At 43.4% G+C, this 27,538-nt stretch overlaps 2 protein-coding genes across 7 annotated transcripts in view; one reads left to right on the forward strand and one right to left on the reverse strand.

The window, feature by feature from the left end:
• slc22a18 (solute carrier family 22 member 18) overlaps window positions 1-27,538 on the reverse strand; it is a 226,705-nt gene that overhangs the window by 58,941 nt on the left and 140,226 nt on the right. For 5 of the 6 annotated variants that reach the window (XM_069900928.1, XM_069900917.1, XM_069900942.1 and 2 more), the window contains one exon: window positions 19,541-25,829. The exons of the other annotated variant lie outside the window; for it this stretch is intronic. In XM_069900928.1, coding sequence (XP_069757029.1) covers window positions 25,663-25,829 — 167 coding nt within the window. In that variant the 3' untranslated portion in view covers window positions 19,541-25,662. Of the gene's footprint in view, window positions 1-19,540; window positions 25,830-27,538 lie in introns of those variants that run through there. 6 annotated transcript variants of the gene reach the window in all.
• Window positions 15,147-16,812, forward strand: phlda2 (pleckstrin homology-like domain, family A, member 2). The gene is made up of 2 exons (XM_069901000.1): window positions 15,147-15,682; window positions 16,497-16,812. Exon 1 carries the CDS (start codon window positions 15,257-15,259, stop codon window positions 15,665-15,667), a length of 411 nt encoding a protein of 136 aa, XP_069757101.1. The 5' UTR covers window positions 15,147-15,256; the 3' UTR covers window positions 15,668-15,682; window positions 16,497-16,812.

Genomic DNA, 27,538 nt, shown 5'->3' on the forward strand with positions numbered 1-27,538 from the left:
AGGGAAACATCCATCTCTTGTGCTTCATTTCCAACTTCCTGCCATTTTCGATATTGAATGAATAATTGCCTACTCCACAAAAAGCATCAAATCAACTTTTCCCTTGTTAAATAAATGTCCATTCTTCAGAGAATTCATCATGAAATTTACACCTTTGTTGTTGGAGTTAAATTACAAAACACAAATGGTTCTTAGTTGCCCAGAGGTGGAGAGGGTGAGCAAATTTACATTCCTGGGAGTCACCATCTTGGAGGACCTTTCCTGGATCCATTATACTAATGTCATCATGAAGTAAGTATGTCAGTGCCTCGACTTCCTCAGGGTTTACGGAGGTTTGGTATGACATTGAAAACCTTGGCAAACTTCAAAAGATGTGTAGTAGAATGTGCTGACTGGTTGCATTATGGAATGGGGGCACCAATACCTCTGAGTGGAAAGCTCTGCCCAGTATAGGTCAACCACGACTTACAATTAGGTTCAGTCTGGGACTTATGTCCTAAGTAGAAATTACCACAAGTCAGGTTCTACTTATACAGGTAGTGTTCTGCCTCGTCGATGTCCCTGGTGCTGCTGGGAGGCCGAGGTGGTGGCAGGTTACTAGGGATAGCAGCATTACCTCACAACCGATGTTGTGATTTGGAACGCATGCACAGATTGCCATCGCTCTCTCCCTCTTCAATCTCTCTCCCTCCCCAGTGATGGAAATCTGCGCAGGTGTTCCAAATCACCATTTTATTATTTTTTTTTAAATAAATCGGCATTGGGTCCATCAAAGCATATTTCCTGGGAGCACTGAAATGATGGCATTTAGGGGGGTGGTGGTGGTGGGAAGCGATCTGCGTGCACTGATTGGATGGAAGCATTTCCTTCAGAGAAGGAATAGCAACCACGTTGATACAGATAGACCCCGACTTACCTTTATTCAAAATGGATTCTGATCATCGTGACTTTGAGATATCGGAAGCCGGGGTCGATCTGCATCCAAAATTCCAAGTGCCAGGACGAAATCTACTGCAATCTGAAATTCTATATGACCATATACAGCACAGAAACAGGCCAGTTTAGCCCTACTTGTCCATGCCAAACATCTTCTCCCAACTAGTCCCCACTGACTCGCATTTGGCCCATAACCCTCCATGCCTCCCAACCGTGTACCAATCCAACCTTTCCTTCAATATTAACATCAATCTCGCTTCTTCCATCATTGCCAGAAGTTCATTCCATACATCCACCGTCCTCTGCGTGAAGAAATTCCCCCTCATGTTTCCCCTACATTTTTCCCCTTTTACTTTCAATCCATGCCCTCTTGTTTGAATCTCCCCCACTATCAGTGGAAAAACCCTATCCACATTCTGAAAGAAAATCTGAAATCTACCGCAATAGTAAAAAATGTAATAGCTCCATATACCATTGCAGAGATTGTCAAAGATACAGTAGAAATGCCTCATCTTTTTATAGCACATCAGTAATCACAAAGCAGAATTGTGCCGTTTCTTTCCCCCGAGGAAGCAGCTTGCTGATAAAGCTGTTGCGAGGAAAACCCTTTGCAGATGAGACCTCCGAAACTGTAGCAAGCTTTTGCCGAGGATTGGAAGAAATTCAGAGTTCTACAGAGGAAAACAAAGGGATTAATCAGGAAAGGCAAAAGAGATTATGAGAGAAAGTTGGCAGGGAACATAAAAAATGACTGCAAAAGTTTTTATAGATATGTAAAGAGAAAGAGACTAGTAAAGACAAATGTGGGACCCTTGCAGTCAGAAACAGGTGAATTGGTCATGGGGAACAAGGACATGGCAGACCAATTAAATAATTACTTTAGTTCGGTCTTCACTAGGGAAGATATGAATAATCTTCAGGAAATAATAGGGGACCATGGGGCTAATGTGACGGAAGGACTGGGGAAAATAAGTGTAAGTTATGAGGTTGTGTTGGATAAATTGAAGGGATTAAAGGCAGACAAGTCCCCAGGGCCAGATGGTCTGCATCCCAGAGTGCTAAAGGAAGTAGCCCATGAAATAGTGGATGCATTGTTGATAATTTTTCAAAACTCTTTAGATTCTGGAGTAGTTCCCGAGGACTGGAGGGTGGCTAATGTAACTCCACTTTTTAAAAAGGGAGGGAAAGAGAAATCAGGGAATTATAGCTTGACTTCGGTAGTGGGGAAAATGTTAGAGTCAGTCATTAAAGATGTGATTGTGGCACATCTGGAAAGTGGTGAATTCATTGGTGAGAACCAGCATGGTTTTATGAAGGGAAAATCGTGTCTGAATAATCTTATTGAATTTTTTGAGGATGTAACTAATAGAGTGGATAGGGGAGAACCAGTGGATGTGGTTTACCTGGATTTTCAGAAGGCTTTTGATAAGGTCCTACACAGGAGATTACTATACAAACTTAAGGCACACGGTATAGGGGATATGGTATTGAGGAGGATAGAGAATTGGTTGACAGATAGGAAGCAAAGAGTAGGAATAAACGGGTACTTTTCAGAATGGCAGTCAGTTACTAGTGGGGTACCACAAGGCTCAGTGCTCGGACCCCAGTTATTTACGATATATATTAATGATTTAGATGAGGAAATGGAAAACAGCATTTCCAAGTTTGCAGATGACACGAAGCTGGGTGGGATGGTAAGCTGCGTAGAGGCTGTTAAGAGTGTACAGGGTGACTTGGACAGGTTGGGTGAGTGGGCAAGTGCATGGCAGATGCAATATAATGTGGATAAGTGTGTGGTTATCCACTTTGGAGGAAAGAATGGGAGGGCTGAGTACTATCTTAATGGTATCCAATTAGGAAAAGGAGAGCTGCAAAGAGACCTGGGAGTCACTGTGCATCAGTCATTAAAAGTGGGCAGGCAGGTGCAGCAAGCAGTAAAAAAGGCGAATGGTATATTGGCGTTCATATCAAGAGGATTCGAGTACAGGAGCAGAGAGGTATTGATGCAGTTGTATAAGGCGAGAACAACTGGGCTTGTACTCGTTGGAGTTTAGACAATTAAGAGGAGATTTAATAGAAGCATTCAAAATTCTTAAGGATTTGTCAGGCTAGATGCAGGAAGATTGTTCCTAATGTTGAGCAAGTCTAGAACCAGGGGTCACAGTTTAAGGATAAAGGGGAAGTCCTTTAGGACTGAGATGAGGAAGAATTTTTTCACTCAGAGGGTGGTGAATTTATGGAATTCTCTGCCACAGGAAGTGATTGAGGCCAGTTCCATAGCTATATTGAAGAGACAGTTAGATTTAGTACTTGTGACTAGGGGGATCAGGGGGTATGGAGAGAGAGAGAGCTGGAACAGGGTCAGCCGTGATCAAAATGAATGGCGGTGTAGGCTTGAAGGGCCAAATGGCCTACTCCTACACCTATTTTCTATGTTTCTATTACCCAGTATATTACAGGAAAAGTTCTTCCCACCATTGTGAAAATCTATGTGCAACGCTACCGTCAGAGAGCAGCAGCACTCATCAAGGATCCACGCCACGCAGGACATGCTGCCATTAGAAAAGAGGTATAGACTTGAACCACTAGGTTCAGGATCAGTTACTAGCAGGATCCTTCACCATCAGTTAATCAGAGACTCATTTAAGGACCTCTTACTTTGCATATTATTTATTAATGTTTTTTTTTCTGTGTTGCACTGTCAGTTTGTTTACATTTATTTCTTCATTTACAGTTCTCTCATATATTTATATATATATCCTTTTTTGAGTATAACTTTTTCCAAACTGATAAGTGTAAATTCTGCCCCACCCACAGGAAAAAGATTCTCAGGGTTGGATGTGACAATAACTCTGATCTTTGAACAATTAACCAACTGAATCAGAAGATACTTTGTTGTGAACCACCCAACTCTCAGTGTTTCTTTGGACCCATGGGGTGTGAGGGAATGGAGATGCAGCGCTCCCACGGGGCGCAGCCACCCAGTCAACAGCCGTCGGCTTCGCACTGGCTTTGAATGGCCCATTGAGGGAGCTGACGAGTTTTTTTTTCTTGAAATCCCGCAACTGTGGGTCTGTGCCCAAGATGGCGGCGCCTAGTAAATCAGCAGCAGCCATGAAGGAGGCAGAGAACACCAAAGGGCAGAAAGACATGTCCCCCCCCCACCCCACCCCCCCCCGTCTGAGAAGGAGAAGAGGAGGTGACGACCAACGGGGACAATGACCAGTGAGGGGGCTCTGTGGGTGAAGGACCAGTGCCTCTGACCGTGTCAGAAGTTCAGCCCACCCCCCCTCCCCCCGCCCCTCCTCTCCCTCCCCCCGCCCCCCCATCTCCCTCCCCCCGCCCCCCCATCTCCCTCCCCCCGCCCCCCCATCTCCCTCCCCCCGCCCCCCCATCTCCCTCCCCCCGCCCCCCCATCTCCCTCCCCCCGCCCCCCCCATCTCCCTCCCCCCGCCCCCCCATCTCCCTCCCCCCCTGCCCTCTCCCTCCCTCCCTCCATCCCCCCCACGTCTGACTGCAAGTCTGATTGTAATTCCTGCCAGTGGCGAATCTGTCTGCCTTACAGTAGGCAAAAAGAAATTTCATGTAACATGATACTGTTTTATTACTATAAAAATTTGAATCTGGAATCTTGATCTTGATATGGTTCATTGTCAATTATATGTTCTGAAATTCACAGCAAATCATGACCTTTGAATTTCCTTTATATATCCTTGGTTTTCCAACACTTGGACCTATCCCAAACAGAAATGCAATGGCCAACAAGCAACTCATGTTTCCCCTCATGCTCAGTAAACTTAAACTCCAAAGCACCAGATGCTAACTTTGCCAGCAATCCAACCAAGTCCAACTGACCTCTTATATTCTTGTACATCCTTGCACTTTTTTTTGCTACATTTCAGTCTTGGGGAATAATTGCAGGAGTTAAACAGGAAAGTCTGCTGATGTTACGATTGGAGAGTGAAAGCAAACTGGGAGATAGTTTCATTTCATTGAGCACCTTCGCTCTGCTTGGCCAACCATTTCAATTCCATATCACATTTACACACGGATTTGTCTGTCCAAGGCCTCGTGCACTACCAAACCAAGGCCACCCACAAATTGGGGGGGGAAAACAACACAACATTTTGTCTCCGCACCCTCCAATCAGATGGTACTAACATCGACTTCTGTCTTTAAGGCCCCTCCCCATCTCTCTCTCTGTCTCCTTTCCTCTAGCTCCACAACCCTTCCCTCTTCAATCAGGGAGCTACCCCTTCCTCCTATCATTTCTCAGCTTTTTTTTTGTCTTCTGTCCTCACACCCTTATCCAGCTAGGATCTCTTGCCTGTCGGCCTATGCTCCTGCCTTCGTCCTCCCCCTCCCCACCTTTTTATTCAGGCACCGGTCTGTTTTCTGCTCATACCTTGACGAAGGGCTCAGGCCCAAAACATTGGTTATATCTAGGCACTGCCTGACCTGTGGAGGTTCTCCACCGCTTTTGTGCATTGCAAAGAATCGCAGGAAACTGATCACAGTCTTTACCGTGCCCTCCTTTCGGACTTTCAGTTGGAAACTATGTAGCTGCGACAATCTAACCATTAAAGTAATTATATTGTGCAATGAGACCTAATCACTACCAACTCCAGACCACTGAAATTCCTGCTCATTTCAATCAGACATTTATTTAGTCGAGGTTTTGGGGATGATCCCGATGGCTCACCAGTGGGTTTTGTGTTTACAAGAACATGCCTGTGTGTCTGCGGGATTGAATCATGAGTGAGGCCATTCAACGTTTGCTCGATGTCCCAACATTTACATGGTCTGAATATTGGCGAGCTGCTCATACATTTGTAACACTGAAGAGTAAGGGTTTTTTTTTTTTAAATTCGGGAATATGGAGGTTACAATCGAGTGTTGTGTGCAATGTGGAGCCTGAATTTGCACATTAATCTGGTTCCTACATCAGTCACTGTTCACTGATAAACTGCAGGAGGGCCAGGTGGGAAAGATGTTACTCCTGCTCTCATTTCTGCACTTCAAGCTGTCTGGTGGAAACTGAGGTGAGTGGGTGGGAAATATTTCTAATCTTTATTACTGAGGGAAGGTCTGGAATTATTCAGTCATGATTTAGCCAACACTGACTACTCCTACTCCTTGCTATTTCCTGAAGGCTGTGGCTTCCACACACATTGAACAGTCCTTCAGGGAAACATTCTGATTGTGTACATGTCATCCTTCCCATGTCATTCCAACTCCAGATGTTCACATCACCAATTTCCATACAACAGATTTTATTTTAACTACTCAATAATGAAATAAATGTTTCTCCCTACCCACCCACCTTTACTCAGTGTCTGTCCTGGAGATGATGACTCCCTCTGGGTTTTAGTTGCCCGGAGAACAAGTTGACTCATTCTCCAAGTAATGATTCTTTACATTGGTCAAGGCCACTGCAGAAGAAATGGATGCACTCAACATAATGAAAAATATTTAGTTTCACAAAGACTGACAGACGGTAAAGAACCATCTATCATATTCTGGACAAATGCAACTCATGGGAAATCCAAACATGCACACACCTCACCCCATCTGTGATGTCCTGGGACAGCTGAAAAACCAGAGAAGACCTCAGTCCACCAAGTGGGAATGAAGTACTTAGAATTTGCTCTTGGAGCAAATTCTAAATACTTCACGACAATTGAAACAATCATGTGATCTTACTAACACTGGTGATTTTATACAATTCCAACAAGTACTCGGCAATAACAGTCTAATCACCTTCTTCTGATATCCAGTGTTGAGTTCCCCACCATAAATATCCTGGGTGTTAACATTGACAGAAACCTTACTGGACCAACCACATAAATAAAAGAGAAGGCTAGAGATGTGTTATTCACCTCCTGACTCTCCAGTCTTTCTACTGTCTACAAGGCTTAAAGCTGTGTGGGTGTAGCCTTAACATTACTCAAGCAACTCAACACCAATCTTAATAAACCAGCTGCTTGATTGACGACCCATCCATCACCCTAAACATGCACTCTTTCCATCATGACTGCCTTCAAAATGCAGTTCAGTTACTTGGCAAGACAACACAGCAACACTTTCCAAACCCCTGACCTCAATCACCAAAAGGTTAGTGGCTGCGTCAAAATCCTTGTCCATGAGCCAGGAGTTATCCTTGAATAAGAATGATGAAATTAGGCTGGCCTCCCAATAGCCATCAGGAGGTGGAGGAACAGATGTGTAGATAGATTGCAGAAAGTTGCAAAAGTAACAGGGTTGTTGTAGAGGGAGACTAATTTTCCTAAAGTTTGATTGGGATGCTGTACTGCCAGATTGGCAGAATATGTTACATGCACCCAACAGAGTTTCTTGAAGTAGCATGTAGATAGCCCAGGAAGAAGGCCATACGAGACTTTGTATTAGCAAATGAGCCCAGTGAGTTTCAGTGGGGGAACATTTTGAGAGTAGTGATCAGTCTTCCTTAACTTTCAAAATTGTTATGGGCAAGAATAAGCATGGGTTTCATAGAGAAGTTCTAGATTAGAGGGTTAATTATGTTATGATTAGACAGGAACTAGGGGGAGTTAGCTCAGAGCAGCTGTTATCAGGCAAGCCCACAAATGACATGTGGGAATTGTTTAATGACTATCTCATGACAGTTCAGGATCAACATGTTCCAGAGAGGAGGAAGGACAGGGCTGGTAAGGTGAGGAACCTTGGTTGACGAGAGGTCATGAACGTAGTCAAGAAGAAAAAGGAGGTCCCTTTCACAACAATAGATAACCTTTCCTTTAGAGAATGGGAGAAAAAATGGATCAAAATAGAAAACTGATTTTTGGGAAATAATTTATCTTTTGAACAAATGAAGTACAAATATGGTATAACTCACAGTACAATGTTTGCATGTCACCAAATGAAAACCTATTTGAAGGACAAATTGGGAAACAGACTGAGGTTACCAGAAGGAAGCAGCTTTGAATATGTGATTACAGACACAATGATAATTAAAAGATTTATAACAAACATGTACATCAAACTGCAAGAGAAAGAGAACGATGAAATAAGCTGTAAACCCAAACAAAAGTGGGAACAAGATCTAAACATAAAGATAAAGAATGAAACATGGGAACAGCTATGCTCCGGAACTATGAGAAATACAATAAACACGAGGTTACGCATGATACAATATAATTGGTTACAGGCTATACACCATGCAGCCAAAAGTTAAATAAATGGGACCCAACAGTATCAGATAGATGTTTTCGCTGTAAGAAGGAAACGGGAACAACAGTACATGAAATATGGGCACGTGAGAAAGTGGAAAAGTTTTGGGAAGATCTAAATCAGGTATTAAATAAAATCACAAAAAATAACATACCAAAAAATCCAGATATCTTTCTTCTAAGTAATATAAGAAGTAAAGAACTTGGCCTCGATTTGGATGAAGCACAAAAAAGATTTATTATGATAGCCTTAGCTGTAGCAAAAAAATGTATAATGTCAACCTGGAAATCAGAAGAGAACCTGAGAGTACAGCAATGGTACATAGAAATGAATAAATATATTCCGTTGGAAAAAAATAACATATAATTAAAAAAATTACATCACAGTATTCGAACAAATTTGGGAACCGTACATGGAACACAACAGAGAAGTCCTACCGTGGACCTCCACCACCTAAAATGATAGAATGAGAAGATGAAATGAACTGACCCAGTGTGTAAAAGTAGAAGACACAAATTTCTTGTTTATTTCATTGTGTGATGACATTGTTTAATGGGTTTAATGTATTGTATATGTTGAACGTTTAGTGGATGGGGAGGGGGTGGGAAGGAGGGAGGGAAGGGAGGGGGAAAAAAGGGGAGAAAATGACACTGTGTATATTCAAGAGGGTATTTTGGTCAATATGGTTCATAGCGGGAAAAATGTTTAAAAATTTAAAAAAGGAGGCATAATGTAATAGTCAGAAACCTATAATCAGACAGGGACCGAGAAGAATATAAAGACTGCAAGCAAGAAAGAGCTCAAGCAGGCTATTAGGGGCCAGAAGAGGCCATGAGATGTCCTTGCTGAGCAGGATGAAAGGAAATCCCAAGGAATTCACCATTTTATACTTGCATTAAAAAATGAGTGTAACTCACGATAGGATCACTCAAGGACAAACGAGGGAATTTATGCTTGGTGTCAGAGGAAGGAGGTGAGATACTAATTGAGTAATGTACATCAGGGTTTACCAAAGAGAAGGACACAGTTAGTGATAAGGAGCATAATGTGGAGAATTCAAGAAGAGGTAGTATTGCATCTTTTGATCATCATTCAGCAGCTCTGGGCCTGATGAGATGTATCCCCGATTATTGAAGAGATTGCTGGGCTTTGACAAAGATCTTTGAAACCTCACCAACAACAGAGAGATCCCAGAGGACTGGAGAGTGGATGATGTTGCATCTTTATTCAAAGAGGGGAAAAAACAATCTGGAAAATTAATGGCCAGTAACCCGTACATTCGTGGCAGGGAAACTATTGGAAAGTATACTTGGGGATAGAATGTATGCACATTTGGAAAGTCAAAATCATATTAAGCATGGCATTTTGAGGGGCAGGCCATGTGTTACCAGTTTTATTGGTTTTTTTTTGAGGAGGTGCCAAAGATGGTTGATGAGGGCAAGAGAGTAAATATTGTCTACGTGGACTTTAATAAGGCATTTGACAAGGTCCCTCATGGTAGGCTGATAAGGAAGGTGAAGATGCATGGGATCCATTGTGAGTAGCTAATTTGAAAACAAAACATGCCAGCTCATTAAAGACAGGAGAGTGGTGGAAGGTTGTAATTCGGGTGAGAGGCCCATGAACAGTGGTGTTCTACAGGAATCAGTGTAAGACTCCTTGTTGTTTTTAGTGTACGTGAATGACTTGGTTGGAAAAGTAGGTGGGTGGGCAAGTAAGTTTGCAGATGATCAAAGATTTGTAGAGTTATGGACAATGTAGAGGGTTATCAAAAAATACAAGATATAGGTAAGATATGGGTAGAGAACTGGCACTTTGGGGTCAGATTTAAAGGGAGTATATACAATTAATGGCAGGGCTCCAGGACCATAACTCATTGAAAATAGTCATGAAAATAGATAGGGTGGTAAAGAAAGCTTCATTGGGTGGGCATTGAGTAAAGAAGTAAGACTATCACGAAGCAGCTATACAAAACTAAACTTAGGCTACACTTGGAATACTGTGTGCAATTCTGGTCACCCCCATTACAGTAAGGATATGAAGACTGGAAAGGGAGAAGATGAGGGTTACCAGGATACTTTCCGGCTTAGATAGTCCACTGTATGTTATGGGGAGAGATTGGACTTGGGTTGGTTTCTCTGGAGTATTGAAGGCTAAGGGACGACCTGATGAGGTGAATAAAATCTTGAGAGGCATTGATAGGGTGAAGTGTCAGAATTGTTTCTCCAGGGCAAAAGTGTCACACACCAGAGGATATGCATTTAAGGTGAGGGTAAGAAATTTAAGGGAGATGTGTGGGGCAATTATTTTACATGGAGAGTGGTAGGTGCCTGGAGTAGGCTGTCAGGTGTAGTGGTGGAAGCAGGTACAATGATACCATTTAAGATGCTTCTGGATGAAGGGGATGGATTTTTAGTTTGATTTAGACATCGTTTGGTAGAGACATGTGAGCCAATGGACCTGTTATTGGGCTGAACTGTTCTGTGTTGTAAGTCTATGGAAACATTTTCACCAGAAATGTTCCAGCAGTTTAAGAAGATAGCTCATTTCCAACTTTGCGTGGACAATTGGAGATGGGTAGTAGGTGCTGCCCTTGCCTATTAAGTCCTGATATCCACACACTGAAGATGCTGTGGTGCTGCCCAGGATGTTAGAACCTCACTGTAAGAGTCCAGCCAATCAACAAGGTAGTCAGTACTGATTTCTACAACTATAAAAGCTCCCTGCATGAGTCAAACCGATACAGATTCAACAAGTACTGGAATGGGTTAGGAAAATTAGAACAGATAAAGGACAGCGGAATTGGATCTGGGGTGAGGGTTACCTGAAATTAGAAAATTCAATGCTGTTGGCTATCCCAGCAGAATATGAAATGCTGTTCTTCAAGTTAATATTTGGCCTCATCCTGGCAAGGGACAAGGACAGACAGGTCTGTCAGGGAAGGGGGAGAAGAACTAAAATGGCTGAGAACAGTGCACTGGACCATGGACAGTCATGTCAGCAAAGGAATGGGATGGAGAATTGAAATGGATTGTCACTGCGAGATTCACACTATTGCAATGGAGAGAGCCGAAGTGCTCAACAAAATGATCTCCCAGTCTGCGACTAGTCTCTCCAATGTAGAGGAGACCACAGCGGGAGCATCGGATGTACTAGATGACCCCTGCAGATGCACAAGGGAAATGTTGCTTCATTTTGAAGGACTGTTGGGGCCTCGAATGGTGGTGAGGGAGGTAGTGTGGGCACAAGAGGAGCATCACCTGTGGTCACAGGGGTAGGTAACAAGGGGATGATTGGTGGGGAGGAAGGAGTGGACAAGAAAGTTACGGAGGGAACAGTCCCAGCAGAAGGTGGAGAGGGGAATATATGTCTAGTGAAGTAGGTGGCGGAAATAGCTGAGGAGGATGTGTTGGATGCGGATGCTGGTGGAATCCTGTCTTTATTGTGCGTGGGGGCTGAGGGGGCCAGGGCAGATGTGCAGATAATGAAAGATATGCAGTTAAATGCCAAGTCAATGGTGGTAGAGAGAAAGCCACATTGTTTAATGAAGGAGGACATCTCTGATGATCTGGAATGGAAGTCCTCCTTCTGGATGCAGATGCAATGGAGAAATTGAGAGAATGGAATGAAAACCTTACCGTAGGGTGGAAAGAGGTGTCATCAAGATAGCTGTGTGAGTTGGTGGGTTTGCTGTTGATAGTTGAGATGGGGGCAGAGAGATCAAGGAAAGGGAGAATGTTGCTAGAGATGGTCCAAGTGAATTGAGGTCAGGGTAGAAGTTGGCCACAAAGTGGATGAAGTCAATGAGTTCATCATTGGTACATGATGCAGCACCAAAGTAGACATTAACGTAGTGGAGAAAGAGTTGAGGGGCCTTGCCTGTGTAGACTTATAGCTCGACCCTTCCATTTTGTCCAACTGACAAGACATTAAGACTCAATAAGTGCTGAACATGAAATAACAGATTAAAAATTCAGTTTTCTTCCAGACCAGACCCCACAACTATATTACATATAACGTGTGTGTGTGTGTGTGTGTGTGTGTGTGTGTGTGTGTGTGTGTGTGTGTGTGTGTGTGTGTGTGTGTGTGTGTGTGAAACATAGAAGATAGGAGCAGGAGTAGGTCATTCGACCCTTTGAGCCTGCTCCGCCATTCAACGAGATCATGGCTGATCTTAAAGTTCAGTATCCCGTCCACGCCTTCTCTCCGTAACCTTTAATACCCTTATACTGAAGAAATAGATCTAATTCCCTCTTAAGTAGATTTAATGAGCCTGCCTCTACTGCCCTCTGTGGCAATGAATTCCACAGATTCACCACCCTCTGGGTCAAGAAATTCCTCCTCATCTCAGTCCTAAATGGTTTGCCTATTATCCTCAAACCATGGCCCCAGGTTCTGGATTTTCCCATCATTGGAAACATCCCATCTGCATCCATTCTGTCCAGTCCTGCCAGAATTTTATATGTCTCTATGAGATCCCCTCTCAATCTTCTAAACTCCAGCGAGTACAATCCCAATTTGCGTAATCTTTCCTCATAAGTCATTCCTGCCATTCCAGGTATCAGCCTGGTGAATCGCCTCTGCACTCCCTCCATTGCAAGAGCATCCTTCCTTAGATAAGGTGACCAAAACTGCACACAATACTCCAGGTGTGGTCTCACCAAGGCCCTGTACAGCTGCAGTAAGGTATCCTTGTTCCTATACTCAAACCCTCTTGATATGAAGGCCAACATATAATTTGCCTTTTTAATATATATATATATATATTATATCTCCATCGGGCACACAAAACTCAAAACGGTCAACCAGTTTACCTATCTCGGCTGCACCATTTCATCAGATGCAAGGATCGACAATGAGATAGACAACAGACTCGCCAAGGCAAATAGCGCCTTTGGAAGACTACACAAAAGAGTCTGGAAAAACAACCAACTGAAAAACCTCACAAAGATAAGCGTATACAGAGCCGTTGTCATACCCACACTCCTGTTCGGCTCCGAATCATGGGTCCTCTACCGGCACCACCTACGGCTCCTAGAACGCTTCCACCAGCGTTGTCTCCGCTCCATCCTCAACATCCATTGGAGCGCTTTCATCCCTAACGTCGAAGTACTCGAGATGGCAGAGGTCGACAGCATCGAGTCCACGCTGCTGAAGATCCAGCTGCGCTGGATGGGTCACGTCTCCAGAATGGAGGACCATCGCCTTCCCAAGATCGTGTTATATGGCGAGCTCTCCACCGGCCACCGTGACAGAGGTGCACCAAAGAAAAGGTACAAGGACTGCCTAAAGAAATCTCTTGGTGCCTGCCACATTGACCACCGCCAGTGGGCTGATAACGCCTCAAACCGTGCATCTTGGCGCCTCACAGTTTGGCGGGCAGCAACCTCCTTTGAAGAAGACCGCAGAGCCCACCTCACTGACAAAAGGCAAAGGAGGAAAAACCCAACACCCAACCCCAACCAACCAATTTTCCCCTGCAACCGCTGCAACCGTGTCTGCCTGTCCCGCATCGGACTTGTCAGCCACAAACGAGCCTGCAGCTGACGTGGACTTTTTACCCCCTCCATAAATCTTCATCCGCGAAGCCAAGCCACACATACATACACACACACATTTTTTTTTAAATTTATTGTGGGGCCCTAGTTCAGATGCACCCTGGTAAATCCGGCACTGGAGAAAAAACTCTGGTGCCCCCTTTCTTTGGTGCCCCCTTCCTTTGATGCCCTACACACATGCATCTTTTGCTTAAATGGTTAATCCAGGCCTGAATGCAGTAGACTAGGTAAATGTTCAACTCTGTCTCACTTGGAAGATCAGTTTCTGACCCTGAATACAGGAGCTTGAATGTTACGTTACAGCTGTACAAGACGTTGTTGAGAACATACTTGGGAGTATTGTGTGCAGTTTTGGTGTCTAGCTCCAGGAAGTTGACATTAAGTTGGAAAGAGTACAGTCAAGATTCACAAGTTATCGGAACTGGAGTGCTTGAGCTCTGAGGAGAGTCCGTGACTTTTTTCCTCTGGAATGTTGGAGGCTGAGGGGATGCAAAAATCACGAGGGGCACAGACCAGGTCTTCTTCCCAGGATAGGAGAGTCGAAGGTTAGAAGGAAATATGAAGGGAAAGAATTAAAAGGGAGGCGAGACCTAACGAATTCACACAAGGGCGAGTTATTATGGAACCTGCTCCCAAAGGAGGTGGGAGAAGTGTGTACAATTACAACTAGACAGGTACCCAGGTAGGAGAGGTTCAGAGAGGGGCGACCCACGAGCAGAAAATTAGGACTAGCTCAGGTTGGCATGGTCGAGTTGGGCCGAAGGGCTTGTTTAGCGGATCATTCGATTTTATTGTGTGTTATGTTTGCATTTTAACACATCAGAGATCGCCCGTCATCCTCTCAACCCCTTTGTATTTAGCTCGCCAAACTAAAGATTTATTAGCCTCTTTCCGAGCTGCAAAAATAATTTGCATTTAAACGTATTTCTCTATGTTGCGCCCAAATCTGCCCGTATTCGACTGCAATCGACCTTTTTTTAAAAATTGAGCGGAAAACAAGATCCCGAACGCCAGTTCTGCCTCGGTTTTTACATCGCACCGAGACATTCCGCGCTGCCCACACAGGGGGCAGGGAAACGCCGAGCCCGACGGCTGGGGGAGGGAGCGGCGCCGAGAGCCCGATGCCTAGGATGCGTCGGTCACCCATCGGCGCCCCCACCCAGTTGAACCTCAGCGCGGAGGCGCCGCCTCCCCCCCAGCCCGGAATGTGCCAGTGTTGGATGCGAAAGAGAATTCCGCCTTTTCCAAACATCTTTCCAGGAGGGTGGCCACCAGCCTTGACCTTTTACTTGTTGGGGGGGGGGGGGGGGGGGGGGGGGGGGGGAAGAACCGCTTGCATCAGATCCTACCCAAAGAAACGGATCCTTTTCCCGTAAGGTGCCCCTCCTCCGGCTCCTGCTCCAAAGCGGGCTGACATCAGAGGGGTGAGGCAGGAAATGGGAGGAGCGCCCGGAGCCTTTATCTCCCGTGGAGAGTGGCTGCGCTGTAGACTGTAGTCAGGCTTCTTCTTGATAGAAAGGCTCCTCGCTTAAAATTTTAAAAAAGCCCCCAGCATGAAGAAGACCGTGGATTGCGCCCAGGCGATGAAGGAAGGCGTTCTGGAAAAGAGGGGCGACAACCTGCTCCAGCTCTGGAAGAAGAAATACTGCGTCCTGACCCAGGACTGTCTCCGGCTCTTCCCCGATTCCCAGAAACGCTCCCGGAGTAAAGACCTCAGCCTGCAGGAGATCAGGACGGTGGACTGCGTGGAGTGGACGGGCAAGTACATCTACTTCACCGTGGTGACCACCGACAACAAGGAGATGGACTTCAGGTGCCTGGCAGAGAGCTGCTGGAACTCGGCCATCACCATGGCTCTCATTGAGTTCAAGAACAGGAAAGCCATCCAGAGCTTCAGGTCGCGGCAGGACGCCGAGATGCTCGCATCGGGGCAGCAGGAGAAGCTGCTGGGAAGGGCTCCATAAAAGCCAGCTCCAGAGGTAAAGGGCTCGTCCGAGCATTCCACCCAATCGCTCTGTGCAAGGAGAGGGGAGGTGGGGGGGGAAGAGAGAGAGAGACAGAGGAAGGTTCGAGCCCCGCTTATCCGTCTCCGGGTGAGGTGTCACATCCCCACCCTGTCCCGTCTATTCCGAAGGTGGTCCAAGTCTCTGTGACTCCTTTCGAAGTTTTGTGGATTTTTGGGTGAAGTTCCGCTCCACCACTTCAACACGTGGAGGTGGAATGGCTGGCCCGGGATCAGGGAAAGCGGGCATTCAAGCCCCTGGTAGCCATCCGGTGTTTCCCAGATTCTCTCTCTCCGCCCCCCCCCCCCCCTCCCTTTAAGATTCCAGCGCCACCAGTTCTTTATCACCGGCAAGTAAGTTGTCCAGTTAATGTGGAACTCATGCCACGTGGTCATCGCTTTATCTGGCCTCTTGGTGCTGTTGAGCGGCACATCCAGGGAAGGCTCAGATGACCTTTGTAAGGGTGATTCAGAGGATGAAACAGGGGAGTTGGCCAGGGCTGGATCAGGATCAGTCTGAACACTGGAGTTGGATCACCAAGATCCACTCCTACCAGACCACTCCTTTATGACAGACCAGCATGAATCAGTGATGTAGGGATATGGTATTGTCCGGCAGTTTGTTTCAAACGAAAATCTCAAGTAAAACCTAGATTTTTTTTCCATGAAGAAGTGTGGCTTCACATTCTTGTGAAGATTTCCCTCATTAAAGTTAGTTTAGAAGCTACCAATACCAAACATTTTAAGATGGCCTATGTTCTGGTCATTGATCAATTATCCTCCTTGTCCAGGTTGATCGTAAGGATTGTGGAAGACACATCTGCGAGTAAGCAAGTGAATGAAGAAACCCAGGAGATTGAGAGCCATTTGAAGAGACTTCAGTTTCATCCTCTGCTGCTTCCTTTGGGTGGATCCAAGCTACAGTAGCCAGGCACCGGATGGACACCCAAGATCCAATGCCTGGTTGAAGTGAGCCCACAGGGCTAACTGGAAATCTGCTTTATTTATTTATCAAATTGCAGCATTCGAGAACACTCATTGTCATCATCTTATAAATTATTTGTAATCTAATTTTACATATTTATTAAAGTTTTTTTAAAAAAAAAACTCTGCTCTCTCTTCAGTCTATATTTTCATAAAATAGGTTGACAGAAGATTTATTTTTTGCTTTTCTGCAAGGAATGCTTGTCACTTGCAAACTTCAGTATTTATTGTCCATCCCTAACTGCCTTGAGGAGTGGGTTTGGCTCACACAAACTGAATAGGGAATGAGCTACCCTTCTGCAGAAGGAGATCAGATGGCCAATAAATAATTTCTTTCAATCCTGCAGACCAAGGAAATTCAATCCCAACTCAAACAACCATCAAGTCTGCAGATGCTGTGATTGTAGTAAAAACACAAATTCTGGAGGAACTCAGCAGGTCTCACACTCTCCATAGGAATTATATCTTTACCTTGGAGATATCTTTACCTCCCAAGGATGCTGCAGGACCTGCTATCTCCAAGGTAAAGATGTATTTACTTTCTATGGAGAGTGAGAGACCTGCCGAGTTCCTCCAGAATTTCTGTGTCATAAGCAAACCAGCGCAGCCAGGACTGCATCATTTTGGCATTTAAGGTTATGAGGGCAGGCATCAAGGGCTGTGACCACAGACTAGGTATGTATGGAATTGCTTTGTACCTCCTAGGAAATTAGTCTGGGAGCCATAACTCTCTATGTAGTTCCTTCCTGCCATTCCAGTACTGGAATATCCTCTCCTAAACAAGTGGCATCATCCAGAACTTTGCAAATTTTTTTTGTATAAATGAGCCTGCAAGGTGTCCACTTGTAGAGAGTTATATGTTAAATCCTCAATTTGTCGTGGTTGAGAGCATTGGTCAATGATTCTGAATGGGAGACACCAGCAACTGAAATCTGGTGCAAAAAAACCCAAACTGCTGAGGGTTGAACAGCATAGGGGGCGGGGGGTTGTCAACATTTATCATTAAAACCCTGTATTGGGACTGCAACAGCCAGTGTAAAGAGATTTCTGAATGGAAATTCTGATTAGCCTAACTGCAATCTTCACTGAAGTTGACATCAAAAAATGAAGCCTGGTTTTCAAATGTCTCTGAAATAGAAATCTAACTTTGCAACACTTGACTTGCATTTTTGGGAGCAAATTATGAGAGCTGCTGTCACTTTAACCCATGCCAATGCAAGTTGCAGAGGGTTGGCCCTTTGCATTGCAACACTGAGTACTGGTACATGGGTGTGGAGATGTCTTGCAACAGAATGTGACTAATAATGTAATTGCCCTCATCTAATCCTAAATAGGCTGTAATCCTATCGATCCCTGCAGTATTTGAGCACTTCCAATTTGCCATTTCCCAATTTTGCAATAATGAAATCATGACCAACACCTGATTTTTGTTTCTGACCTCACCCCTGTGCAGGATTAAGGTAGTGTTTGCAGACAATAGTTTATCTCCCAGTTTGCCAACAAAACAAACTGAAAATTTTGAAAAGCTATGTATTAAGGTTGCCAACAAAAATTCTAAATTAATTTTTTTAATCTTCCTGACTTTTGAGCTGAATCCGCCTTTTAAAAGTAGTCAAATAACCTTTACATTTATGTGAAGTATACAGAAGACACGAATTAAACAGGAGTCCTTAGTTTGGTACCTTTAACTCTGGAGTTTGTGGTTTTTTTCCTCTGTTTACATCCTTTCTCCTGCTGCCACTGTGTTGGTCGATGATTGGTGGGATATTGGAAAAAGTAAAGTTCAAGCCCCGCACAAACTCGGGAAAATTTGTTTCCTTCGATTTAAATAAGTAATTGGGAGCTTTTTAAGAGTTGTGGATTTAATTTCCTTAATTTTTAAGAACACATCTTCACATTTATACATCAGGGAAAGGAAAAGTTTTGTTATAACACAACTTTAAGAACGATTCAAAACAAGCAAATCAATGTAGCCACACAAAAAGAATGGACACACGGCTGGTAACTATTCCGCGGGCATTACTTCCAGTGGACAACACCTGCAGTGGATGTTGAAGGGAGAAGGGAACAACTAGTCATCTTGCAGGAACAGCGTCCTACCTTCTTCCCCGGCCCAGATTCTAGCCCGTGGCAACGCACTTGTCCACGCGAAGGCTCTGGAGTCCAGCTGCCCGGGTATCTCCTGTCGCGGACGCAGTGACAAGAGGTGGGGGGTCCGAGCCAGTCCCCTTGAGCAACAGCTGCCGTGGAGGAGAAGGTACGGTGCAATGGCACGGACCACACACGTCTCAGACCCCAGCAGAGCTGAGCATGTGGGGGGGGAACCACGTGGTGGGCGGGGGCTACCCCAACTCATGGCCACAGGCAGCCTCGCGACGCCCACCGCATTTGCAGCCACTCTCGAGTGGGTGGGGGTGGGAGACCCAGATATACCAACATTTGAAACTCTTGCTCGGGGAAATAAGGTGCAATGTCCACCAGGCTCCTGATTGACTATCCCGTGACAAATGTTAGCGGGTGCATCAGAGTTCAGCTGTGAGGAGACCGTTCAGATGTAATGGCATAGCTCCACAGTAGATCAGCCCACTAACTCAAAAGGCAGACCCTTGAAGTCTACCGCCTGAATCGACAAAGGTGGAGAGAAGCATCGTTCCAGTTTGTAATTTATGTCCCTCCTTGTTTTAGGTTTACACATGAGGATTGGTCAGATTGTGAAGGCAGAGAAGGTAGCTGCTATTCTCCTAAGAGTTCTTTTAAAAATCGTCATTCACTTTTGAGGTTTATTATTGTAATAATGGGATGGCAGCTATTTCCTGGATGACATGAGTGTAGTTTCCATGAAGTTTTGGGATACAAGGTTTTCGTCACCCTTTATTGTAAGACAATTGTTTCCTTATCCTATTTACAACACTCACAAAAATTTCATGTTTACAATCCATAGTGATAAAAAAAGATGTACAGAACATGACCTCATCCCGTACAAGTGAGTGAAAATTCAGCATTGATCTTTTTAATAACAAAGGCATTATTTGCTTTCACTGTGGTACATACAATTGATCAATAATTCACATCACTAAAATTGCAATTTCAATCTCTTAAGCGTTTCACTCCTGATGGGGATGGGACAGTACACAGCCAAGTCGATAAATGGGTCCCACCTTGCACATCCAATATTGACTCCCTTTCCCCAATCTGTTTCGCAACTACTTGATGTCACTTTCACCTCATTGAATCATTTGTCACTGTACCATCAAAAGATCTCTTAATCATGCCCATCCCACTTAGTTCACTGCTGGTTTAACAATATTACAGATTCCTGTTCTTGCCAGTCTGTGCATTTACAAAGCTACTCAGTCTGCAAACTTAACTTCTCCCTCGTGTATCTGCTTTCTGCACCCTCCAACACACCTTTGTTTTATTATATCTCTGCCTGCTTGTTCACCATCACCCAGATTCCCCAGATGCATCCGATCCCTGATCGTAATTCTTCAGGTTACACAGAATTTATTTCCTGTGTGAGATCTACTTAGGTGTAATTCTCCTATTCCTTACAAAAGAGTGTTTTTATAGATGCATATAAGCACTTTGCAATCCTCAGTGGAAACAAGTTGTTCTTGATCCCGAGGACTGCCAAACAAGATTGTTTGGCACAAGCAATTATGTGAAAGTGGATTCAGTATGAAGCTGCCTAGCTCTCCTCCTTCATATCTTCAGTGTCCACTTGTACCGATGGATGTGGCTACACTCTTCATGCCACTGTTCAACTTCCATGGGGAAACCAAGGCTGATCTTCCCTGTCAAACAAGGATTTGTCAACTTTGGATTTACATTGTTAGATTTAATGTCATCTATGTGCCGCCACACATAGCTCAGAAAACCTGTGACAGGCATTGGTCTCACAGAGCCTTTGGTTGAGATTTCCCCAAATGGAACAGATTGAAGGCCTTCTCCAAGAGACAAATATTCCTTTTCTTTCCAAGATTGACCTCCCCTGAGTGATCTGGTTGTTTGGGAGAGGGGTTGGCAAGTTAAGACCATAAGACATAGGAGCAGAAATAGGCTATTCAGACTATTGAGATTGCCTGCCGTTCATCCTGAGCTGATCCATTTTCCCACTCAGCTCCACTGCTTGGCCTTCCTCCCCATAACCTCTGATGCCCTGATTAATCAATAACCTATTAATCTCTCCCTTAAATACACCCAATCATCTGTGGCAACAAATTCCACAGATTCACCAACCACTGGCTGAAGAAATTCCTAAGCATCTCTGTTCTAAGCAGACGCCCTCTTGTCCATGGGAAACAACCTTTCTACATCTATTCTGTCCATGCCTTTCAATATTCAGAGTTTCAATGAGATTTCTCCCTCAAAACTCCTAAATTCCAATGAGTACAGGCCAAGAGCTGTCAAATGCTCCTCATATGATAATCCTTTCATTCCCAGAATCATCTTGTAAACCTCTGAACCCTCTCCAACATCAACACATCCTTTCTTAAATGAGGAGGCTAAAATTGCTCCCAGTTTTCTTAGTGAGGTTTCACCAGTGCCTTATAAAGCCTTAACATCACATTCCTGCTCTTATATTCTATTCTTCTTGAAATGAACACTGGCATTGCATTTGCCTTCTTCACCACTGATTTAACCTGCAAGTTTACTTTCAGAGTACTCTGCATGAGGACTCCTCCCAGGTCCCTTTGCATGTGGGAATTTTCAATGTTCTCCCCATTTAGAAAATAGTCTGCCCATTTATTTTTTTCTACCAAAGTTCGTGACCGTACTCTTTCTGACATTGTATTTCATTTGCCATTTCTCTGCCCGTTCTCCTAACCTAAGTCCTTCTGCAGCCGCCCTCTTTCCTCAACGTTACCTGCTCCTCTACCTACCCTTGTATCATCTGCAAACTTGGCCACAAAGCCATTAATTCCATAATCCAAATCCTTGCTATACAACATAAATGTTATATGTTATATGGTTATAACATGAAAAGAAGCAGCCCCAAAACTAACTCCTGTGGAACACCACTTACAACTGACAGCCAACCAGAATCTCTGTATTCCAACTCTATTTCCTGCCAATCAGCCAATACTCTACCCATGCTAGTATGTTTCCTGTTATACCATGGGCTCTTGTTTTGTTAAGTAGGTTGAGTCCTTGTCAAAGGACTTCTGAAAATCCAAATACACAACATTCACTGCATCTCCTTTATTTAGCCTGCTTATAACTTCAAAGAATTCCTATTGGTTTGTCAAGCAAGATTTTCCCTTAAAGAAATCATGCTGGCTTTGGCCAATCTAGTCAGGTACCTCCAAGTGTTCGGTAATTTAAACCTTGACTATCAACCAAATGTACCATCTTAGGGCCCTCTCTAAGGCCCCTCTTTCTCCCAGTAGTTATAATGGTTACCTTAGTGTTAAAGCCATGCTCAGAGCTGCCACATTGTTCTGTTAGGCACCTCTGTGAAGCAGACAGGTATATTAAAAAAATCAATTCAATTATACCAACAGGAAGGGACTGACCAAATAAAGGTCATAAATCTTTAAAAGAAGTGCCTAAGCCAATTGTTTTTCCATATAAACTTATCTTTATGAATTTATGATATAACATGGCCACAGGAACTTCCACCCAAAGTCTGTTTTAACCACATGAATAGAGTTAGCAGATCAGTGAGTCACAGAGGAGAATTAACTGAATTTAATGTTAATAGAAATCACACTTTGTAACATTTTGGATTCAGCGGTTAGCCAGACACAATAAATTTTAATCTTTGTTGGAACACCTGGAGGATCCACTATTCAGATCATAATTTTAACGGAGGTCTTAGAATTCCAAAGTTCACGTTTATTATCACATAATACCTGGTACATTGAGGATTCACCATGTTTATAGAGCCATAGCAATTTACCACAGACCCTATGGCCCTTTGTACCCCTGTAAACTATCAGACCTATCTATATTAATCCCTTTGCCTGCATTACTTATATTCCCACCATGGCCACCTAAAATGCCATGTTTGTGTGTAACATGACCAGCAACATTATTGCATTGAAATAAACCTTTTGGTCAAAATACAGCATTGAGGGTAGAGGCTGTTGTTTGTTGTTGTTTAACAGCTGATACAGGGATTATGCTGATGGCACTGTCCTGCTTGGTTACCCAAAACACATTATTCCAAAATCCGAAAAAATCCAAAATCTTAAAACACTTCTGGCCCCATGCATTTCAGATAAGGGGTATTCGACCTATATACTGTATCTCCATCTTTTACTGTCCTTCAGTATCAATACATTTTTCTATTCCATTTCTATTTGTCATCATCTTATGCTTCAATGAGATCACCCCTTATACTTCTAAACAGCAAGAACATAGATCAAAACAGTGAACATACAACACCGCAGGACACATAGTATTGTCAAAAAACAAACGATAGAGAAAATGGAAATGTTCACTTTTATTGGCAAAAATCAGAAATACTCTTAAAATTCAAGAGGAATTTGGAAATGAGTGGAGTATAGCCAAGGTTATAATTACCTATAAAAACCTGAAATTTAATATTTAGTTCAACAAAAGATCATGACGGTTTTTTAGGAAAGCATCAAATGTACTTTTGTTTACTGCACCATCATTTCTGATTGCCATTTACACAGTTTAACATCTACTTTTAATTTTCATTTAATGCAATGATTGAAGGTTGATTTTGAGACGGGAGATTCTGGACTGTTCTGTGGTGATTTTATGGTATTTAGTCATTAGAAATTAAGATGACCAGGTTGTGATTATATTTCCTCGTCGTGAATCATCATGAGTTCTACAACTAGGCTTCCAACAATTCTTACAATGGGGCAAAGCTTTCTCCTTTCACTACATGACCCATTGAATTTTTACTGTAAAAACACACTGCTGGAGAAACCAGCAGGTCAAACAGTGTACCTTATATAACAAAGATAAAAATGTGTAACCAACATTCTGGGCTTGAGCCGTTCATCGAGGTGTGAGGGAAATGTAGGCAGGTGCCTGAATAAAATAGTGGGGGGAGGGGCAGGGGGAGGAGCACAGGCCCACAGGCAAGAAGTAATAAGTAGATAAGGGAGAGAAGGTACAAACAGGAGTGAGGGGATAGCTTTTTGAATGGAGAGGGAAGGGGATGGAGAGTTGGAGGAAAGAGACAGAGGGATTGTGTAGAGAGGGAGAATGGGGAGTGTCCTACTGAAACCGGATGTCGATATTAATGCCTCCTGGTTGGAGAGTGCCCAGAGGAAATATTATTTAGAGGCTGCCTTTGTTTGGCAGTGCATGAGTGCATCAGTGTGGGAGTGGGGTGCAGAAATGAAATAGTTTGGCACTGTGAGATCCTTGTCATTGATGCTGACAGAGTGAACGTACTCAGCAAAGAGATCTTCCAGTTTGCATTCAGTCTCTCCAATGTAGAAAAGGCCACAACGGGAGCACTGGATGTACTTAATGACTCCAACAGATTCACAGGTAAAGTGTTGCTTTACTTGGAACAGCTGTTTGGGGCCCCAAATGGAGGTAAGGGAGAAGGTGACAAAAGTGCAATTAGCGGGAAAGGACGAGGGAGTTGTGGAGGAAGAGATCCCTGTGGCAGGTGGAGAGTGGAAAGGGGAAGATATACCTGGTGGTGGGATCATGTAGTATGCCACGGAAATTGTGGAGGATCATGTCAACATATACATGAGGTAGCTGGTGGGGTGGTAGGTGAGGACATGGGAAATCCTGTTTTTGTTGCATCTAGTGACAGACAGGGCCAGGGCACATGTGTTGAAAATAGAGGAAATGGGGGCCAGGGCCAAGTTGATGGTGGTAGGGGGAAAGTCACGTTTTTTGAAGAAGCAAGTCATTTTGGATGATCTAGACAAGAAGTCCTCATCTTGGGAGCAGATGCGACAGAGAGAGAGGAATTGAGAGAAATAAATAGAATTCTTGCAAGGGACTGCAAATGTTTACTGTATTTTGTTCAATTTCAGTGCTTTTGATTATTTTTATGTTGTTGGCACAAAGGGAAAACATTTTCATGACTTGGTATGGTGGGACAAACTAAAAATCTTTACTATCTGATAAACAGCAGAATCACTATATTATTTCACAGAAATTACTCCACTGCCTCTGTCCACCCCAACCCCTGTCCTCCTTCATTCTTCATCTTTGACAGAGAAAAATAAAACTTGTCATCTCTGAAGAGCATTCCCTTGGCAAGCAGACTGCTGGGTTGTGGGAAGCTGATGGTGGTTCAGTCAGTGGCATTGTGATTATAATAGATTTGCCACAGGGAAAATCATTGCCAGTCTCATCTAAGCTTTCTTGAAAAGAAGTAACATTCCCAATAACATGATCACATAAAATGGTGAAAATCTCAATTCCTTGGGAGCATTCAAGAATGCATCACCTCTCAAACTACCTAGCACATGCCTCCTACTCCACCTATGCCAGAGACTGCAGGTGCCACTTTGTTTCCACAGCCACCTGAGAATACACATCATTGGTGGGAACCAAGACATCTTCAATGCTGAATGATTGCTCGAGATGAAGAGGAACAAAAGTTGAAGATGCAACACAATAGCACCCATTTGAACTGTCCACTTGGAGAACTAATTATCATGCAGTCAAATTAATTTATGTGCAATATTCTTCATATTTTTGATTATTGATTTTCTTTGTGTCAGCTGAACACCAATTTTGGGATTTACTGTGATTTCTAATCAAGAAAACCTTAAAACATTTCACCATTGAACTTCAAAATTCAAATCAAGACACTGGCTATTTTATATTTTCAATACCAACAGTTGCTTGTCTCTGGTATCAAACTGCTGATATACTAAGAGATGAAATTATTCACAAATTAGGTCACTGCTAAAGGCTGACATTCTGTTGAACTGTTGAGGTTCTGGACTTGAAATATGTCTTCACATCTTTATGTAGCATCTAGTTCCAAGAGTCTTTCTGGAGTTGATGGCATTTTCAAATGGAAATCTTCTTAAAGACGTAGAAGAAGACTAGCAAACTGACTGCAAACTGCAGGTATCCAAAGGATGGGTACCCGTATAATTGGTATAGGAAGCCTCCAATAGTGGGAGCCAACGAACGGATGAGAGAGTGAACAGCCATATTCAACCCAAGCATTGCACCTACAGTCAAAAGGATTCACAATTAAATAACAAATGATGGAAAATGACAAGAATTATAACAGACCTATTGCATAAAATCCTCTCTATCAGTGCATCAGCATGGCTTCATTATCCACCTTCATAATAACGAGATGAATCCAAGATCATCCAGCTAAATTTTCCTCGCAGCATAAGAAACCATCCACCTTTCTACTTCTAAATCTCCTAACATCTCAGTAACTAAGCTTGATTCCTGGCCAAAATCCCTCAATGGCACAGAAACTCACCCCAATTCAATACTTCCAGTAATCCCGCATCCTACTGCTCATATCTCTCAGTCAATATGGTAAACATCCTTGTCTTTTTGAAGGCTATCACTCCCAAAGAGCATAGTACACTAATTAGTAGCAACAACAACCCAACTTGCTCAGACTTTACAACACAAAAGTTGGCAGTTTTATTTGGATAGAAGTAACTGCTTAGGCTTTAAAACTTGCTCATCTTGATAAGCTAACTCATCTTGGTCATCCAGCCCAGGCCTTTCGTTTAGGACTAAGTCAATGGCAACTTCATTACATTTCCCTCCTACTCAATTATATCAATGATGCTTGAGAAAGGGCAGGAAACTCACAGTGAACTTTAAAAGTGCTCTATGTAGAGAGTTGAGAGAAATCAGGCAGGGAATCAAGGGGGGAATTATATTTGCATGCAAATACACTTCTGTGACATTCCTCATGTGCACAAAGCTATCTCAAGCCACAATATTAGGAACATTAAACAGTGGATATTAAACATAGAATGGGGCAGGACAATGGGTAGAGTCCCAAAGAATAATAAAACTCCATGCAAGGTTTTCAGGGTGAATCCACTGATGGTGCTCCAATGGGATTATGGACAGAAAGAGGTCAAAGGATATCCATGGAGAGAAAAAAAAAGTTGCATCCAAAACAGTTTTTCCAAAGCACTTAAAAGCCAAGTGAAGTATCTTTGGATCCTTGCAATGTTGGCATCTCTGTAGGCAATTTTGCACAAAAAGATTCAAAAACAAAATGATAAAAGTAGTAATGTTGCTAAAAGGTAAGAAGTGGTCAAGACAATGAGGAAAACTTCTCTCCTCTTCAGTAAAATGGTACTACAGGTGTTTCAACTTTGCTTCATAGTGCAGTTCAGCTTAACATCTCATCCATTAGACATTATCACATCTCATCCATTAGACATTATCACATCTCATCCATTAGACATTATCTCTTGTAGCAAAACAGATTTGTGTCTGAACCTTTTCAACCCATGCAATTAATGTAGAGGAAAAAGTGAAAGGGAGAGGAAAACAAACATGAAGGGATTATGAAGCTAGTGTAATGGAGAGAGGGCAATAGAGAATGGTAATCTGGTGGAGATAAAATGTGGCTGCAGTTCTAAATGGCTGAAACTCATCAAGTAGAGACAGGAAAGAAGATAGAAGTGAATTCTGGAGGTTCGTGCTTAATGTGATCAAGCTAGCATATGTTCAGACTCAGGAAGAGAGATTGGTTCGTTCCCTTTCTGAACCTTATTCAAGAGTCTATTTACCAAACCATATAATCATATAACCATATACAGCAGAGAACAGGCCAGTTTGGCCCTACTAATCCATCCCGGAACAAATCCCCACCCTCCTAGTCCCACTGACCAGCACCTGGTCCATATCCCTCCAATCCTCTCCCCTCCATGTAATCCAGTCTTTCCTTAAA

This window comes from Narcine bancroftii, chromosome 1 (genome assembly GCF_036971445.1).
Source record: "Narcine bancroftii isolate sNarBan1 chromosome 1, sNarBan1.hap1, whole genome shotgun sequence".
Classification (NCBI taxonomy): domain Eukaryota; kingdom Metazoa; phylum Chordata; class Chondrichthyes; order Torpediniformes; family Narcinidae; genus Narcine; species Narcine bancroftii.

Bases quoted from the DNA above. Each gene is read 5' to 3' on its own strand.
- phlda2 (XM_069901000.1), top strand. From the start codon at position 15,257: ATGAAGAAGACCGTGGATTGCGCCCAGGCGATGAAGGAAGGCGTTCTG.